The sequence below is a fragment of the Delphinus delphis genome, chromosome 17, assembly GCF_949987515.2.
Source record: "Delphinus delphis chromosome 17, mDelDel1.2, whole genome shotgun sequence".
Classification (NCBI taxonomy): domain Eukaryota; kingdom Metazoa; phylum Chordata; class Mammalia; order Artiodactyla; family Delphinidae; genus Delphinus; species Delphinus delphis.
The window spans coordinates 66371989-66389877 of NC_082699.1; the positions used below are offsets into that span (position 1 = coordinate 66371989).

General features: G+C 52.1%; 1 protein-coding gene across 1 annotated transcript; it reads left to right on the forward strand.

The window, feature by feature from the left end:
• The first annotated feature begins 9168 nt into the window (after positions 1-9168).
• TRIB1 (tribbles pseudokinase 1) lies at positions 9169-17481 on the forward strand. The gene is made up of 3 exons (XM_059995187.1): positions 9169-10397; positions 12436-12728; positions 15264-17481. The coding sequence occupies exons 1-3, from the start codon at positions 10038-10040 to the stop codon at positions 15727-15729; spliced, it is 1119 nt and encodes a 372-aa protein (XP_059851170.1). The 5' UTR covers positions 9169-10037; the 3' UTR covers positions 15730-17481.
• The last annotated feature ends 408 nt before the right edge of the window (positions 17482-17889 follow it).

The window sequence follows — 17889 nt, forward strand, 5'->3', positions numbered from 1 at the left end:
CAGTCTCCCAGAGAAGGAGGTGGCCTGAACCCACAGGCTATGTGGACGACTACCCCTCTGCAATATTTCACAGAAAGCCAGACTTTTGTCTACCAGGTTTGCATAAGATGAGTTATAAAGTCTGCAAACCTCTTGACACCTGCCCCTACTGAATTTGCAGCTGCCAGTTAGACCAAAGGGGAAAGGACCTCCACGCTGGGAGCCGGCAGGCCTCTCTGCCACACTGCTGAGATGGCCCTCCCACCCCATGCAATTGCCGTGACCCCACGTGATCTGCCCCAGCCCCCTCCGCCCTTCAGTTCTTGCCTGCAGCCTTCCTCAGGAATACTGCAGAAGAGCCAAAGGCCTCGAGTTTTTTAAATGGAAATCCCAGAAACCAAACAGTCCTGTACACGGGGCCAGGCTTCCTTTGAGAATGAAGGGAGATGGGCTTGGCTGGCTGCCACCAGGGCCTCATTCAAGCTGAGTGAGGGAAAATGGTATGTTTGAAGAGGCAAGATGAATTACTTCAAAATAGCCTGAAGATCTCAGATCAGATCACGGTAGGGTGGAGCTTTTTTTTAATGAGAAAAGAAGCCCGTAGGGGGTGTGTGTGTGTGTGTGTGTGTGTGTGTGTGTGTGTGTGTGTGTGTGTGTGTGTGTGTGTGTGTGTGTGTGTGTGTGTGTGTGTGTGTGTGTGTGTGTGTGTGTGTGTGTGTGTGTGTGTGTGCTGTGAGGCAGAGCTAGCAAGGTCTGAGCACAGGGGCCTCCCCAAATCCTGGGAGATGCTCAAGGAGCTTATGGGGCAATTATCTGAGTTTTGAGAAAATGCCTTTTCCTTCCTGTCAGCTCAGCTCATGCTGATTCCGGCAGAAGAGAAGAAAGTGTCTCTAGGCAGTAGGGCCACCTGGTCGTGAAATCCAGCCTGCAGTCTGCTGGCCAAGCCCTCTGCCAGGTGTGGGGTTGTGACCCTCCGGAGGAGGGAGCTCCCTTTTCTCGTCAGCCTCTAGAGGTGTCCTATGGGCTGGTGAGGCCCTGCCTGTCAGACCTCCTAATTTATCCAGAACAGTTTCAGAATGTTATACTTGTCATCCATTGCTGTGTAACAGATCACCCTAAAACTTAGGGGGTAAATGATTCTGTGGGTCAGGAATTCAGAAAGGACAAGGTAAGGACGGCTCTTGTCTGCACTGTGATGTCTGGGGCCTCAGCTGGGAAGAAGGGTAGCTGAGGCTGGAGGATTCACCCCCAGGACGGCTTCCTTGCTCACCTGTCTGGCGCCTGGGCTGGGATAGCTGCAGGACAGTCTCAGCTGGGTCTTTCTTCTGGAGGGTCTACCAGTGTCCTCTCCAGCACAGTGTTCTCAGGGTAGACGGACTTCTTACCTAGCCACACAGCGTTCCAACTGCAAGTGTCCTCCAGAAAAAGACAGAGGCTGCGTGGACTTTTGTGACCCAACCTTGGAAGCCTCAGAGTGGCACTTTCGTTGTACCTGATTGGTCAAAGCAGTCCTGAGCCTGTCCAGATGCGAGAGACTCTGCCTCTCAATGAAAAAAGTGGCAAAGAAGTTGCAGCTATGTTTTTATAACTATCACAGTGGTCTTCTGGGCTGGGCAGACAGGAGGAAAGAGGGGCACCCCTTATACCTAGACTACCCCAGTCCCTCTGATGGGGAACTTCTGTTTCCAGGCTATGGGCCCTTCTCTTTTTTGCCATCTGGAGCGTCTCTTGGGAAAAGAGGATCTCAGGGGAGCACTTCTGAGGATGCAAGCTCAAAGAGCTCCAGGGGCCATGCTGCTAACATATATGTGAGGTGGCAAGTGTTAGGCAATAAGGAACAGTGGGGACTGTGGTAAACTAGACGGTGCATCATCACTGCAACGACCTACAAAACATGCTGCAGATTGGATCTGGCCTCTGGGCTTCTGATTTGTAACCCTTGACATTAAATAAAAGAATCAGTAGCAGAGATGGGGCCTCAGAGATACAAAGGCCAGTGGTTTTCAAACTCTTTTTCTCCAAAACAGTGGAAGCCTTTTCTCAAACACGATCTTACAGAAGCAGCATGACATGGAACATGTGATGGAAACTGGAATGGGCAGCCCAGAAGCCCACATCAGCTTCCCGCTCTCTTCTTTTTTTAAAATAAGTTTATATATTTATTGTTTGTTTATTTCTTGTTGGCTGTGTTGGGTCTTCATTGCTGCATGCTGGCTTTCTCTAGTTGTGGCGAGCGGGGACTACTCCTCGTTGCGGTGCGCGGGCTTCTCATTGCGGTGGCTTCTCTTGTTGCGGAGCATGGGCTCTAGGTGCACAGGCTTCAGTAGTTGTGGCTCGCGGGCTCTAGAGTGCAGGCTCAGTAGTTGTGGTGTAGGGGCTTAGTTGCTCCGCGGCATGTGGGATCTTCCCGGACCAAGGCTCGAACCCGTGTCCCCTGCACTGGCAGGTGGATTCTTAACCACTGTGCCACCAGGGAAGGCCTCCCGCTCTCTTCTTAAGTTACTGCCATGAAGCCCAGGGTTCCAAGGAACCCAGTCCGAGAACCACCCGTTTACCATCTTCGTGCAAAAAAGGAGAAAAGTGAGGCCCAAACTGGGGAAGTGACCTGTCCAAATCCACACTGTGAGCTAATGGCAAAGCCAGGCCTTGAACCCAGGTCTTTTCTGACATGAAGACCTATGCCTTTTCCACAGGCAATACAATGAATGCCTTACATGTGCAGGAAGCTTAATAGTCGACAAAGTGTTTTCACCTGTATTAGGACAACCTGCTGCCTTGTGTCTGTCCCCCAACCCCTTCCCAACCTACAGGTGATCTTGGTGAGGGCAAGCAGTTAAGGGCTGGGCCGGGGGAGGGAGGTGATTCCCCAGCCAAGTGGTAGAGAGGGTTAGCCATTGTCCATGTGCTGGAAGAATTAAAGCAAAAATGACCCAAGAACCAGTGGCCGGGGACAACTCACAGATGAAAGGTGCAGCAAATAACTCTGAAGAAAGTGAGGGGTGTTTCACCATCTCATCTAAGGCAGCTGTGGAGCTGTGCCCGCCCCTGGATCCGGGAAACTTCCAGCCTCTGTCCCTGAGAGGCTTCCAGTCCAGCCACCCTGACAAGTGCATGTAAACCCCGGACAGGCCATCATGGAGATAAGTAATAGATTGTCCATGGTCTTGCAAGGCCACCTTTTCTGTGAAGTCTGCCCTGATCCTTCCTTCCTCTCCCTGCCAAGTTATTCTCTGCCTTCTAGGCCATAGACTGCAGACATTTGTTTATATTTCTGTTTATTCTGCCTTTTCCACTAAGGCTCATTCTGGAAGGGCAGGGATTATGCGAATTACGGATCAGGTCACTGGAAGAGCTTTTTTTTTTTTTTTTTTTGCGGTACGCGGGCCTCTCACTGTTGTGGCCTCTCCCGTTGCGGAGCACAGGCTCCAGACGCACAGGCTCAGTGGCCATGGCTCACGGGCCCAGCTGCTCCGCGGCATGTGGGATCTTCCCGGACCGGGGCACGAACATGCGTCCCACGCATCGGCAGGCGGACTCCCAACCACTGCACCACCAGGGAAGCCCTGGAAGAGCATTTTAAAGGCAAAAGGCAGAAATGAGCATACGAGGAGGTGGGAGAGAAGGTGTTGGTGGAGCTCCCAGGAATCCGCCATGGGGACCAGTGCCTCTCTCTTAGGCCTGGGCGATCCAGCCCTGACCTGGCCCTCTGCCCGCTGCATCTGTCCCCACATGGCCAGGGTCTGTGCCTACATAGAGCCTGTACCTGCTGGCCTAGACCAAACTCCAGGTACCCAGGACTGGGGAATCCTCTGCCCCAATGCCCAGAACATGCTTCTAGGGTCCAAGAATTCTTTCCTGGGTCTATTTTCCCAACGTGACCTGCTGTGGGCACCTCTAGGACTGTGGGTGGTCAAGGAAGGGCCAAGGGCAGCACCACGGATGAAGATGTTGGCATGGCCAAGGTGTGCCCTGGAGATCTTACAGGGGGAAGGCAGGAGCTGGGCGGGGGAGAGAGAAGGGATATCAGGTCACAGACTCTCATTTTCACTTCCGTCCGGCCCCCCACAGATGTTAGGGGGAGGCCTGGATGACCTAAGGCTTCCTGTGTTCTTAAAATTAATAATTAAAAAAAAAAGAAAATTTAAAAAAAAGAAGTAATATGAAATCATCATGTTAAGGTCAGATTTGAGGCTCTATGAATGTTAATTTTCTATCTGTGTAAGTGAATGTTTGGTGGGGGAAGGGTAAGTTCTTATAAAGATTTTTACTGAACTAAAAAAAAAAAAAAGATGCAGGAGGAGAAATATATGGATAAACTTTCTCTTCATTGGGAGACTGGGTGGCATATAAAGCAGAAAGAGCCAGACTTGAGGTCAGCTGGATCAGGGTTCCGATTCTAACTGGCCGCCTTCCCGCTGCGTGATATTAGACAAGCTAATCGACTTCTCTGAGCCTTCCTGTGGATCTGTAAAATGGTGGTAATAACTAGTTTATGAGATAATTTTGAACGTTAAACAAGAAAATAGACAAGGTTCTACCATATGGGAGGAACTCAGTAAATGTTCATCTCTTTTCCAGTTTTTGGAACCTTATCGTAAACACTAATATTGTTTTTCTTAAATACGTCCCAATTTTTTTGGAATGGGTACGACATTCAGAACCTTCCTAATGGCGCTGCCAGGCGCCTACCTGGGCATGAATGAAAATGAATCAAGCCTGAGCTCATCAGTAGCCCAACTTTGTCCCCAAAAAATCAATACAGGTTTTCCCCACATTATGTAATATATGCTTTCCTGAGACATTGGAGGTAAATCAATTTTTTCCCCAGTTCAACATGTCATCCAGTGAGCATCCGGTGTCAGCTCAGCATTGTGCTGAGGCTACAAAGGGGACACACACATACACACACATGCACAACCAACTGTGATTCTTGCTTTCAAGTTTCCTGTATTTTTACCAAACCACACCACAAATGTGCCAGAGGAGCTTGCTAAATGACATCACATGGTAGACCCTTTTATAAAGCAAAGAACCCTTTTAAGACAGGAAGAATTACTATCCAATGCACATCCTATTTACTTATATATTTGTATTTGTCAATTTGAATTTTCATGGTAAAGGCCTTTTCCAACTCCAGCATATGGTAAACCGATAATGAATATTTGTTGACTAAATGAACAGAGTTCAGAATCAAGGCATGCCTGTATTTGATTATCATATTTGTGTGTGGGTAGGTAACTCATAAGGACAAATAGTTTATAGCTATTTGTTCCCATAAGGATCTTGCAGGGGAGGAAAAACAGGCCTTTGTTATGCCCATTTCACAGGTGAGGCAACTGAGGGCTATAAAGAGTAACTGACTTCCTCATATAAGTATCTGAAAAGTCTGATGGAAGTTCAGTCCAGACTTTGCCAGCAGGGAAAGCCCCAGCAATGAAGTCAGGAAAATTTTAGCTCACTTGTCCCCTTGGCTGACTTGATCTCAGGACCTGTCAAGAGTACATGTCTGTCCTCCCAGGCATGCAGGCTGGAGGCCCCCAAAGCTTCAGCCCTTTCTTTTTCCATATCCTTTTGCCTTCCCGGGCTAGACATTCAACTCTGAAATCTGTGCCCTATTCTCCAGTCCCCTGTCTTGGCCCAAATGCCTGTTCTCCATCCCTGTCTCTCATCTCAGGCCCTCCCTGTGGGTGACCCTCTGCCCTTGAGTATATTTGTTTGGTTGTCACTTACTAAGCCCCTCCTTTATAACGGACACTGGGCTGGGGGCTGGAGACACACGGCTGAATAAGACATGGCCTCTGCCCTCTGGAACACAGCTGAGTGGATAGTGCCATGAGAGAAAGCTAGATGGAGGACTCAACAGCACTTAGCAGGACATTTAAATTTGACTGCTGTGCAGGGGAAATCTGCGTGGAGTCTTGAAGGATGAATAGGAGTTCATCAGATTGGCAGTGGGAGGGGAGGGAATTCCAGTGGGAGGAAAGAGCACAGGCAAAAATGCAGAGGTGTGAATTAGTAAGATCTGTTTAGGGCCCTACCAGGAGCTGGCATGGGTATGTTGCTAGCGAGGAGACAAGAAAGGTGAGACTGGAATGGGAAGTAGGGCCAGGAAAGCGGGTGTTTGGATTTTATCATCTGAGGGTCCCTGCCAGGTTTTTAGGCCAGGGCCTGATGTGATCAAATTTAAATTTTAGAAAAAGTACTCTGATAGCAGTGTGGGGAATGGATTAAGGAGCTCAAGGATACATTTTGTTTTGTGCACCATTATATCTCCAGCAGCTAGTAGGTACACTGGCAGAGTAGGTGCCCTTGTATGTTGAAAGGGTGAATGAGTGATCCAGTTAGCAGCTTACTGCAGAAAACCAGAAGTGTCTGAACTAAGATCATGAGAGTAGAGAAGAGTGGATTGACATGGGAAAGGTACAGGGTTTGTATCAGTCAGGAAAATGGAACCCAGGCCAGGAAGTACAGTGGAAAAAAATTAAAGCGAGGAACTAGTTATGAAGGTATTGGAAGAGCAGAAACAAACATAGAACAAAACAACACAGTGTGCGGGGTGGGCCCAGAGGTTATCAACATCGTGAAGCTGCTTCCACCCTAGGGCAGGAGGGATGAAAGTTGTGTCACTTGATCCCAGGAGCCAGAGTGCCTAGAGCAAGCTCCGGCCAGGAAGAGGGAGGGGGTGCCTTGGTCGGGTCCCCCAGGAAGCCGACTGGAGATGGAGATTAGCATGCAGGAGGTTTATCAGGGAGTGCCTGTAGAAGGGGAGGGAAGGAATAGGACTGGCTGGAGAGAAGAGCTGTGCTGGAGGCAATCTCAAGGAAGAACTCAGTTGACCCTAAATGGGCGGCTGAAGCTGGGTTGCCCTTCAGAGTTGGCTCAAGTTCGGGCGAGGAGGCTGGACTCCACAATCACCTGTCATTGGATGTGGCCCTCCTGGGAAGGGAGTGTGAACTGGGGGAAGGTAGCCCTTCTCAGTTGAGGCAGGTTCCAAAACTCCCAAAAGGTGTTCCTAGCAGTCCCGGGGTGGAGGGTTGGGGGGGTGTGGGTGGATAAATCCTTCATTCCTGTAGGGAGATCTGGCAGCACATGGCAACAGCTACACAGAGGGGCTGGCTAGCGGGGCCTGGGCCACAGAGGAGGTGCAGCCAGTGCCCAAAGCAGCACCCTCCCATCTCCCTCCAGGGCCTCCCTCTGGGCAAAATGGGCTGTAAGCCAGTGGGCAAGGGAGCATGAGAAATAGTCTGCAAGGGGCAGCTCCAAGAAGCTGAGGAGGGGCGGCAGGGGGTGGCTGTGAGACCTAGCAGGTCTAGGATGGACCCAGTGACAACTGAGTGGGGGATAGGAAAACGGTGGATTCAAGGGGAAATGACTGCCAGGGATTCTGGCCCTGGGGATGGGTGGTGGTGATGCCTTTCTCTCAGAAGAGGCACTGAGGGAGATGCACACCTTGGAGGAAGATGCTGGTGGCCCATGCTGAGTTTGCCATCCAAGTGCTGATGCCCAGCTGGCAGCTCAATGGATCTTAAATAAATAGCACAAAATGAACTTGAAAGAAGGAAAACCTCTGGTGGGTTCTCGCCTGGTTACAGGATGAAGCGCAGCCTTCTCAGCAGGCATTGGAGCTTTTCACGTTTCCCCCAATGACACGTGCGGTGCAGGCTCCGGCTCCGGCCTTGCAGCCACCCTGGCCTCTTAAGCTGACCCTACCCTTCCCCACATCCCTGCCCTCCCCCCACCCCACCCCAGCAACTCGTTTACAATCCCACACATGCCCCCAGGTCTAATGCCTTCTAGAGGGAATCCTCCCTGACTTCTCTTTTCTCTGTACAAATTGTAATCTTCCCTGAGTTCCCACAAATGCTTAAGAGCTTGAATGCATTCAGTAGCTATTTGACCACAGCAAGTAACTTAACTTTGCAGGCTTCCTCTGTGTGAAAAAGGGCAAAAAATAACCCCACTGGGTGGCTGTAAAACTGCAGTGTGTGTAAAGTGCACGTTACAGACCTCAATTAATGTTAGCTATTATTACTAGTTTTCATCTTCTAATCCCTAGCGTCTAGTTTAGCAGATGCTTCATTAGTATTTGTTGAACGAATGGAGATTTGATATGGAAAAGGATTTATCCTTGGGGCTCGACCTGGTTTTAGAAAATGAAGTATTTAGCAGAAGTACAGAAGGGACTGTCTGATAACAGTTATCTATGTTGGGTGTCCAGGGACTCCAAATGGACCTGGTTCTCGAAAGAAAGAAAACCGACAGATTCTAGGTTGTTTTTTCACGGAGCTTTGTGCAGGGTTTGACACACATCTCGAGCTCACCCAAATCACGTTGCACGAGTGCATGCACACGCCCTGGCAGGGTTGCCCGGGTGTAGGCAGCATCACTGTCGGTGGCCAGGATGACTTAGCCTCCGCTCCCCGGCCACCACGGAACCGGGCTGGCCCCGGCGTCCTAGACCCTGCTGCGCGTGTGGAGGCTGGGGAGAGGGCAGGAATTCGGCGACGGCCACGTGGGCCCCTTCCGCCCTCTCCCCACATCCTTTGTTTCCCACCGGCCCCGGCTCAGGAAGCTCTTTCTGCGAGTCACCGCGAAGGGGCGGCCCGAGAGCCCGGAGGAGCTATTTCCGTGCAATCCGGGCGGGCGGCAGGCGCGGGAGGGGCGTGGAGGTGGAGGCAGCGCAGAAGGCCCAGTGTTTGCTCTTATTTCATCCAACAGAAGGTTCTATTTGTGGAAGCGAACAGACGCTGGGGATTAGAGCTGGGAGGGGGCGGGAAAAGGAAAAAAAAAGCCACATCCACTACCACGCGCAGGTCTTCCCCGGAACCACCGCGTGGGGGTGAATGAGTGATTCTGGAATTCATCACCTTCTCTCTCCTCCCTTCCTCCGGCTACCGCCGGGACTCGGCGACGCCCACGGCTCCAACCGGAGGTCCCAAGGCTTGGGGCACTGGGGGGATCCCCGGGGCAAGAGGTGTCACCCCGCGGCTGCAGCGAGCGGCGGGTGCTGAGAGCCCTGGTGCGCGCGCCCGCAGTCCATTGTGCTCGGAGTGAATGGGGAGCGCGCACCAATCAACGGTTGCTTCGCCCCCCACGGCCCCTCCCCTCCCGCCCACTTCCCCGGGACCCTGACGTCACGGGAACTTTTCCTCCGCCCCCTCCTCCGGCTTCTCGCGCTGAGCCCGCGGCCTGCGGGAGGGCGCGCGCCTCCTCCCGCCTAGACCGGCTCGGGGGGCGTGTGCGCGCGCAGGACACGCCACCTGCGCCGGAGCGCGCTCTGCCCGAAGCATCCCCAGCCGTCGGGCCACCCCCGTCGCCCCCGCCGGCCCAGCTGCACCTCCCCTCCGCTCCGGTGACTGCTCGCCCGGCGGCAGGGCCCGAGTCGTCGCAGCCACCTCATTGCACAACCCGGCTTCCCAACTGTTTACACAGCCCGGCCTGTGAGTGTATGTGTATACAGCGTGAGTCACCGGGAGGCGGAGGAGGTGGAGGAAAAGGAGAAGGAGGAGTGCACTGGCCGGGATCGGTGCGGCGCACACACTCACTCACACTCAGTTACCCTCTCCGAGCGCGTCTGTCTCGCGCACACTCACGCCGGGAGCCCGGAGCGCGTAGGATCCCGGGCGCCGCGGAAAAGTTGGTCCGGCTTTCGCTCCGACACTTCTTGCTTCGGGAAGTGCATTTGCTCCGTGGCTCCGCCGAGCCTGCGGAATCCTGTTCTCGCTGCTCCGGACCTCGGAGGCCGCCGCCGCCTCTGCTTCCCCGACTGTCGGCAGCCTCTACAACAATAGCGAGGCGCCCCGAGCCGGTACCCACGGGGATCCGGGGACCCGAACCGGCCTCCTTTCCCCGGACGCGCGGCCACCGTGGTCCTCGCGTGTACCGCGAGCGCCCGGGAGCGGCTCCGGCTTTGCCCCCCGTGGGGGCAGAACCAAGCTCCGTCTGCAACCTCCATCCCGCGGGCTGGAGTAAGTCGCGGCGCCGGCGCCGACCCAGTTGCACCTTCCCGCGCCGATCCGAGGACGTACAAAGCCGGGGCCGCCCCGGCCGGGGACGGGATGCGGGTCGGTCCTGTACGCTCTGCTATGAGCGGCGTCTCGCAGCCCCGCGCTCCGGCCTTGCTACTCCCGGTCGGCCGGGGCGCCCCGGCCAAACGCCTGCTGGACGCGGACGACGCGGCGGCCGTGGCGGCCAAGTGCCCACGTCTCTCCGAGTGCTCTAGCCCCCCGGACTACCTCAGCCCCCCTGGCTCTCCCTGCAGCCCGCAGCCTCCGCCCGCCGCTCCGGGGGCTGGCGGCGGCTCCGGGAGCGCGCCGGGGCCCAGCCGCATCGCCGACTACCTGCTGCTGCCCCTGGCCGAGCGCGAGCATGTGTCCCGGGCGCTGTGCCTCCACACCGGCCGCGAGCTGCGCTGCAAGGTAGGCACTCAGGGGGCCGGGACCCGGGACCCGGCGGGGGGTCGCGGGGTGAGGGGACCCGGTGGCAGGCAAAGGTGTTTGGGGTCTCGCCCGCCGTCGCCCGGGGGCCGAAGGTGCCGTCAGGACTTGGGCTTGGGGCAAGGCGGATAAGGGGGTTTGAGCCCGTTAAGGCAGCATTTGACCCGGGTCACCCTATTGGGGATTGAGGGGTTCGGATGGAGTGGTATAGTGGGGGCTTGGCGGTCGAGAGGAAGTGCGGTGCTCAGTTGCTTTACAACATCTATGTTATTTGCTTAGCGCCGAGTTTAGTGCGTGGCGTTCCACAGAAGTTGTGGAATTGATATGGATTCCAGGGCCATGCCATTCCCCCTTTCCCATTCTCCTCGCTTCCCCCGCCCCTCGTTCTGGAAGGACGCCCTGCTGTGGGTGCCTCCTTGGAGCTTGGAGCAGCTGGCAACTCTCTTGCTGGGGCTGCGAGGCACCCGGGCTCAGCCGTGGGTGGTAAGGGGGCGGGAAGTCCGTGTTGGGCTCCGGTCTTGGGGATTCCGGCTGGACCCCGCGCTGGAACCGGAACCCTGTCCTCCCCAGAGAGTAGTCTGAGAGGGTCTTCCAGCGAGGGCGGGGGGTATTTGGCCGGAATAGAAATGTTGGAAAGCCCACACCGACTAGGAACCCTCGCTTCCATTCATGTCTTGCTTTTCCGGCCCGCGATTTTCCTTTGAACATAAGGGGCTCCATCCTGGAGGGGATACAACTCTTGCAAACAGGATCCTCCGCACTCTCCTCCAGCGCCCATAGACGCAGAACATTCCCACAGGCCATGCACCCTTTGCGAGCTGGACACCCGGGCCTCAGACATCCCTGAGAAGCCTCCGGGCTGCTCGTTTTCACCGGAAACATAGGGTCACCCCTCAGTTTAAGTCGCTCTTTGGTTTTCCGCAACTCACCTGACCCCCCGAGCTCCCCTTCCCTGGCCTCGCTGCTGCCACCTACTGTCCGACCCGAACGAAACTTCACATGTGTGATCGAGCCCAGTTTAAAGGGGGGCAAAATCTTTTCTTCGTGGTGGCTGGGGAGCAGAGCTCAGAGGGTATGAGTGTGGGCTGGGGTGGGAGGAGGGGGGCAGCGGAAAGGTTTTTCGAGCTGGTGCCGGAGCAACCGAGCGTCAGAGGTGGGGTGGGTCTGGTCATTGTGCAACCCCTTCCAGTTCCTCCGAGCAGATAATAGCTGAATCCAGATGGTGACAGCCCGTGTGTCACCGTTTCCAGTTGAGTCTAGGATATGAGTAACCGGACTAAACAAAAGGCCCTTAAAGAGACCAGCCAGCTTCTTAGAGAAGATGCTACCCATGTCCCGAGTGAAAGTGAGGATGGGAGTTGGTGTGGGGGGGAGATAAGTAAACAAATGAAACCCCCCCCCAGAGGATCCCGTATCCCTCCTGTGGGAATTTTAACTCAAGACCGCTTATACCTGAGTCACAGCCTCGGCAGGTTCCTTAGGGCTGTGTTGACAGTCTTGCGCTTGGAGTCATCTGTTCCTTCTGAGTAGTGACAGAGCTGTACGTTCTCCAGTATGTTCTTCCACTTGGAGGCTGCAGAGTCACCATGTCCTGTGCTCTCTCTGGTCTGCAGGAGGTCATGCATTTCCAGAGGCTGCTCCTGGAGACCCCAGGGGGACCTCTATCAGCCACTTTGCACAGCATTACCTGCCAACGAGAAAGGGCCACAGAGGGTGGGGACTTAGGAGCTTAGCTCTCTGGAGCCGGAAGGCCATACCTAGAAGACTTCTTTCAAACCATCCATATGGTAGCTCTTTGGAGATTTGCTAGCCCTAGATGCTACTGCTTTTGGGTGTTAGGAGTAGCCCAGGCTGCATCAGGTGGGGCTGCAGAGCTAACAGGGGTTGCAGGAGGTTGGGGTAAATGAATGGAGCCTCACTTTCAACCAAAGCCCAGAGATTGAGAACTGCAGCCCAGCCCAGGATCTGGGAGGCAGCCTCTGCTTTTCTAGCCTCCTAAGTGATCCCCTTCTCTCTGCAGGTGTTTCCCATTAAACACTACCAGGACAGAATCCGGCCTTACATCCAGCTGCCCTCACACAGGAACATCACTGGCATTGTGGAAGTGATCCTTGGGGAAACCAAAGCCTATGTCTTCTTTGAGAGGGACTTTGGGGACATGCACTCCTACGTGCGCAGCCGGAAGAGGCTGCGGGAAGAGGAGGCTGCCCGGCTCTTCAAGCAGATCGTCTCTGCCGTTGCCCACTGCCACCAGTCAGCCATCGTGCTGGGGGACCTAAAGCTTAGGAAGTTTGTCTTCTCCACAGAGGAGAGGTGAGCGGCCTCCACAGCCTCTCCTGTGCCTTTTGACTCCAAAATGAGGGTGCAGGTCGAGCAGTTAGGTGCAGGGTGTTGGTTCAAAACAGCACCAAGGGCTCAGTTGTCCCAGAGTTAGTCTTTAGAAATCCTCTCTCCAGAGGGGCCAAAGCCAAAGTTGGTTATTCTGCACCCTTGTGGACGTGGCCTGGGGACACCTTGGTGCATCTGTGGGATGTCACGTGAGGACAGGATGCCCTCCCCGCTTCCACCCCAGGATCAGGTTTATTCCCCATCGTTGTCAGAAAGGTCAGTTCTCCTGGGGTACAAATGTCAGTCTGCCCTTCACAACATCCATTCCTAGAGGATGTCTTCAAATCCTTGTTTATACCGAGTGGGGTTTTTTTTCTTGTTTTTTTCCCCCCTGTTTATTTATTTATTTATTGCACCTAGTAAGTATCACAGAGCTGGTCAGACTGTCGTAGTTGCAGAAACCTATCCCTTTCCTTCACACCACACTCCTATTATGAGTCAGGCTTGGCCCCCAATATTTTCTCCCCATTCTCCGGTGACTTTTTAGACGTCTTGTTTGGATGCATCTTCAGAAGATAGCCACAGTTGAATGAGAAATGGAAGCTGGCTAGAATTGGTTGCTAAATATAGATCATGGCTTACCTCATGAAGAACAAGATGAGCTCGATAAGACAATAATGTGACATTAAGATTCAGAGTTGAGGTTTCAGTTGAGAATTCAGGAAGCCACAGGAGATAAACCTTACCTGATTTTAAGAGGTGGGCCACATCCCTTGTGGAAAGATTAAAAGCAATACCATTGTAGAATTGCACAGGTGGGTGTGTGTTACTTCGTTGTAGGTATTCATGCAGGGCTCACCCCACCTGTGCTTTTTTTACCCTTGACTTCAGGTCCTATGAAAAAGTATAGGGTTGAGTTGCCAGAAAGCATGGCTTTGTGTCTGACCTTGCAAGAGTCATTGGATCATACTGATTAGCAAAGAAAAGCAAAGTGTTGGTAATGAAGAAGTTTCCAATTCCTGGAACACTCTCCTTTGATATGGTGATGTATTTTCTGAAACACACCTTACACACCTCCTTGCTTACTGTTGAAATCTGCTATTGCACAGGCGAATGTCATGTGCGTGGAGTTTGGCAACCCGAGGGTTAAGCAATGACAGGCTGACGCTATTCGTGTAACCAGCACAGGTGCAGGGTTTTAGTACTACAGCAGCCAATCAGTGGCAGACAGTGTGGGTTGAGTCATATTTTCCGTTTACAGAACCAATGGGTATTTTACATAACGCCGGGAGGGGGGAGGTCAGGCTGAGGACATACTGAAGTTAGCACATGTATACTACACTCCAGGGAACAGGAAGGCAGGAAGAAGAAAAAAAAACAAAAAAGAACTAGACCTTTGAGAGGAAAAGGAATTGACCCAGTAGCCCGTACCAAATGTTTGCGTCTAACTTCGCAACGAGTGACTTACTGACACAGGGCTGTTTCAGAGAAGCTGGGGGGAGCATAAGTGACCACCATGTATTGGAGACTCCCCACATGGCTCTGGGCTTTGGGGGAGCCAGGAGGCTTGAGTGGCTGGATCTGAACAAGGAGGCACCTGCAGCTTCATCAGAGAGCCTTAACTAAAGATGTTTCAAACCTTAGTTGTTACCTGAAGAGATAAACCCTTACCTGAGTAAATGAGCTCAGGTATTGATGTGTCATCCTAGGGTGTGCGTGTGTGTGTGCGTGTGTGTGTGTGTGTGCATGTGTGTGTGTGTGCATGTGCACACATACGAGGGCGTTTTAGGGCTCCTGCATCTTTCAAATCCACCAGCTGCTTTTCTTTGTCCTTTCTGTCCAGGCTAAGCATTCTTTGCAATTAAACATCCCAATAAATGTAATTAACATTCCATGTACGTTTCCGGTCATGGCCGTCATGGCTTGGGCTCAGGTGGACAGAATCCCCTCTGTGTGTATATATCGCTGTGAACAGGAGTGCTAACAACCTGTGTGCAGTAACAGTGACCTTGGGCTCCGTGTTCTGTAATGTTCTGTAATGCCAAGCAACGGGTCCATGTAGCCCTGGCAGTCAGTGGCATGATAAGAGATAAGATCCACTTGTAGGATGCCCAGGCTCTCCCTGAAGCAGTAGGATAAACTGCTCTTCCCTGATAGCTTTTGGAGAAATGTCAGCATTCCCCTGAGACAGGCTCCCACTGCTGCAATGTGAACTTTGTAAATTGTGTAACCCCTATTAGGATATGTCTTATAAGCTGTAGCATAATGAATAGTATTTGGGGCTTTGCATCATACCCTCCACCCCAGGCTCTCTCTCAATACTTTGCTAATGTGTATTGCAGTTTGTATTGGTTTGTGAAATCCTGAGTCCTCCAGGGTGATGCAAGGCACTGCTAACTGGATGAAGGGGTAACTGGCATTCCTTGGGCCTTTGCGATGAGTACTTGTGGGCGCTATTATTGGGAAGGCCTTGGTTTTCATAGTAGCTGGAAGTAATGGCTTGTTTCCTCTCTCCTACAGAACCCAGCTCAGACTGGAAAGTCTAGAAGATACACACATAATTAAGGGAGAAGATGATGCTTTGTCAGACAAACACGGCTGCCCAGCCTACGTGAGCCCCGAGATTCTCAACACCACAGGGACCTACTCCGGAAAGGCGGCGGACGTTTGGAGCCTCGGGGTGATGCTCTACACCCTTTTGGTGGGACGCTACCCCTTCCATGACTCAGACCCCAGTGCCCTTTTCTCCAAAATCCGACGTGGACAGTTCTGCATTCCTGACCACATTTCCCCCAAAGCCAGGTGCCTCATTCGCAGCCTTCTGAGACGGGAGCCTTCAGAAAGACTCACTGCTCCAGAGATCTTACTCCATCCCTGGTTCGAGTCTGTCTTGGAGCCTGGGTACGTCGACTCAGAAATAGGAACTTCCGACCAGATTGTTCCAGAGTACCAGGAGGACAGTGACATCAGTTCCTTCTTCTGCTAATCCCCAAACCTCAGAAACCTCATAATTCTCACACATGGCATTTCCATTTCTAAAGATGGACAGGCCTTTCCTGCAGAGCTGTTTCCCTTAGTGAACCTTCGCCAGCTGTCCCTGTGTCAGATATGGGGGTTCCGCATCTTTTACAGGTGGCAAGGAGTGTGGATATCCTGCAGCATGTGATCAAGTGACATGAACATTCTAAAGGGAGAGGAAATGAATCGCACAATGGCATTTTGGGCAATAACCATATTTTTAACAGGGTGACAAATAATTTGGGCCAATAAACCTGCCGTCTTCGAACTTGTCTTCGGTAGCCAGACGTTTGCTACCCTAGCTTCTCTGATCGGAAAGTTGTTTTTTCTGGTTTGGTTTAACACTCACCCTTTCTTCATCTTTTTGGAGCAGACTGTTTCAGGGGCATAGGAGCCTGCCTGAACCACGAACCCAGAATTTCTCCTCCATTTCCTGCCAAGACCTCATTTGCACTAATGCCTTCTTTCTGACCTTGAAATGCGCCCTCCCATCCCTTCACTATAAAAGCACTTACCAGCTAACTGTGGAAAAGTATCATAAAAGATTCAAACTCCTGGCTATTTTAGAACTCTGAGCTCAGACAGAGAGACTGGAGACTTTTAACAAGAATTTGAGCACTTGGAAACCATTAGCTTTCTTGGTTCCCCTCAAATATGTTAGCATTTATCCTTTACTTTTTTCCCCAAGACCATCTCGGGGTGGAGCATTTTGTCTAGGAGGAGAAAGATAAGAAGGCTCTCCACTCCCTCTCCCAAGAGCAAATGTTAAACATCTTAGTGCTTCAGAGAAAGTGAATTTTGGATAGTCTTAGACGGTTCTCGGACTAACTTCCAGAATTATACTTTAACCACCGCCATGGGTATGGTCTGCAGTTTTGCATGACAGGTTGTGAATATTTTGGATGTGGTGTGGTTTATGAATACATCTGCATCATCAGTATCTGGGATGAAATAGCAAGCCCCAAATCTTTAAACTTGAAAGGGACGTTAAAAGTCATCTGGCCCAACTTCTTTCGTTTCTCTGCCACCTCCCAATGCAGAAATCCGCCCCCCGACACACAGCTTCTTTCACAGGTTGGGTCTGCAACCTCTTTTTGAATGCTTCCAGAGATGGGAACTCACTACCTACAAAAGATAGAGCTTAACAAAGAAACTGCAACTTGCATTAAAAAAACAAGTACAGATGAAATATCAGTAAATAGACAGTACTGAAATCAGGTGATTAAACGGGTAAACCAAACATACTGTATTTTGAGAAATGGCACAAAAACAGGCAGTCACTTTTAAGGGCTATGCCTAGGCAAACTACTAACATGCATTGTGAGAATACCGTGTATACCTCACGTACTGTGTACTTTGTACATATAGTGTACCTTTTATACATATGTCCGATTTTTTTGTTGTTGTTTTGGCTCTGACGCTTGTTCTGTTGTCTGTGTCTGTCTGAATAACCTGCGTGTCTAAGGCCACGTGAAATGTGAATGATCATTGGCAATATTACCTTGACAGAATCATGGGACTTGGAGAAGAGGGAGGACAGAAGCCTCTGTCCCACTAACGTTCTTGTGGTTGCTTGAATGTTGTATCTGTGATACATGACCCGGCTGAGGACTCTGGGCTGGCTGGGGCTTCGAAACACTAGATCCTTCCTGTACATGTGTATATATGTGAGACGGCTGTTTCTGACTTGTAGAGAAATTTTAATAAATCTGGTTTCGTAAATGGGTGCAGTGACTTTCTTTGGAGTCCAGTCCGCCACTGCCTGGTGCACTTTCACACCGAGGCTGCAAAGGTCTCTGGCATCAGGGCCTGGGATCTCGAGGAGGAGATGGAGAAGTAAACAGATGATGATTATTATGTGTGACCTTTGACAGCTGAGCCCATTCACTTTTTCCATTGAAGTGAGCAAATTCATTTTGATGGGTGAAACCAATTTGGTGAATCAGGTTGGTGAGGGCTATGGGTTGAATTTAGAGTCGAGAAACATTTCGAGAGGAGCATACATAAAAAAGCCTTGGGCTTCCCTGGTGGCGCAGTGGTTGGGAGTCCGCCTGCCGATGCAGGGGACGTGGGTTCGTGCCCCGGTCCGGGAGGATCCCGCGTGCCGCCAAGCGGCTAGGCCCGTGAG

Coding starts and splice junctions, on each gene's coding strand:
- TRIB1 (XM_059995187.1), top strand. CDS start 10,038: ATGCGGGTCGGTCCTGTACGCTCTGCTATGAGCGGCGTCTCGCAGCCC. Junction 10,398..12,435: donor GCCGCGAGCTGCGCTGCAAG/GTAGGCACTCAG, acceptor TTCTCTCTGCAG/GTGTTTCCCATTAAACACTA. Junction 12,729..15,263: donor GTCTTCTCCACAGAGGAGAG/GTGAGCGGCCTC, acceptor TCTCTCCTACAG/AACCCAGCTCAGACTGGAAA.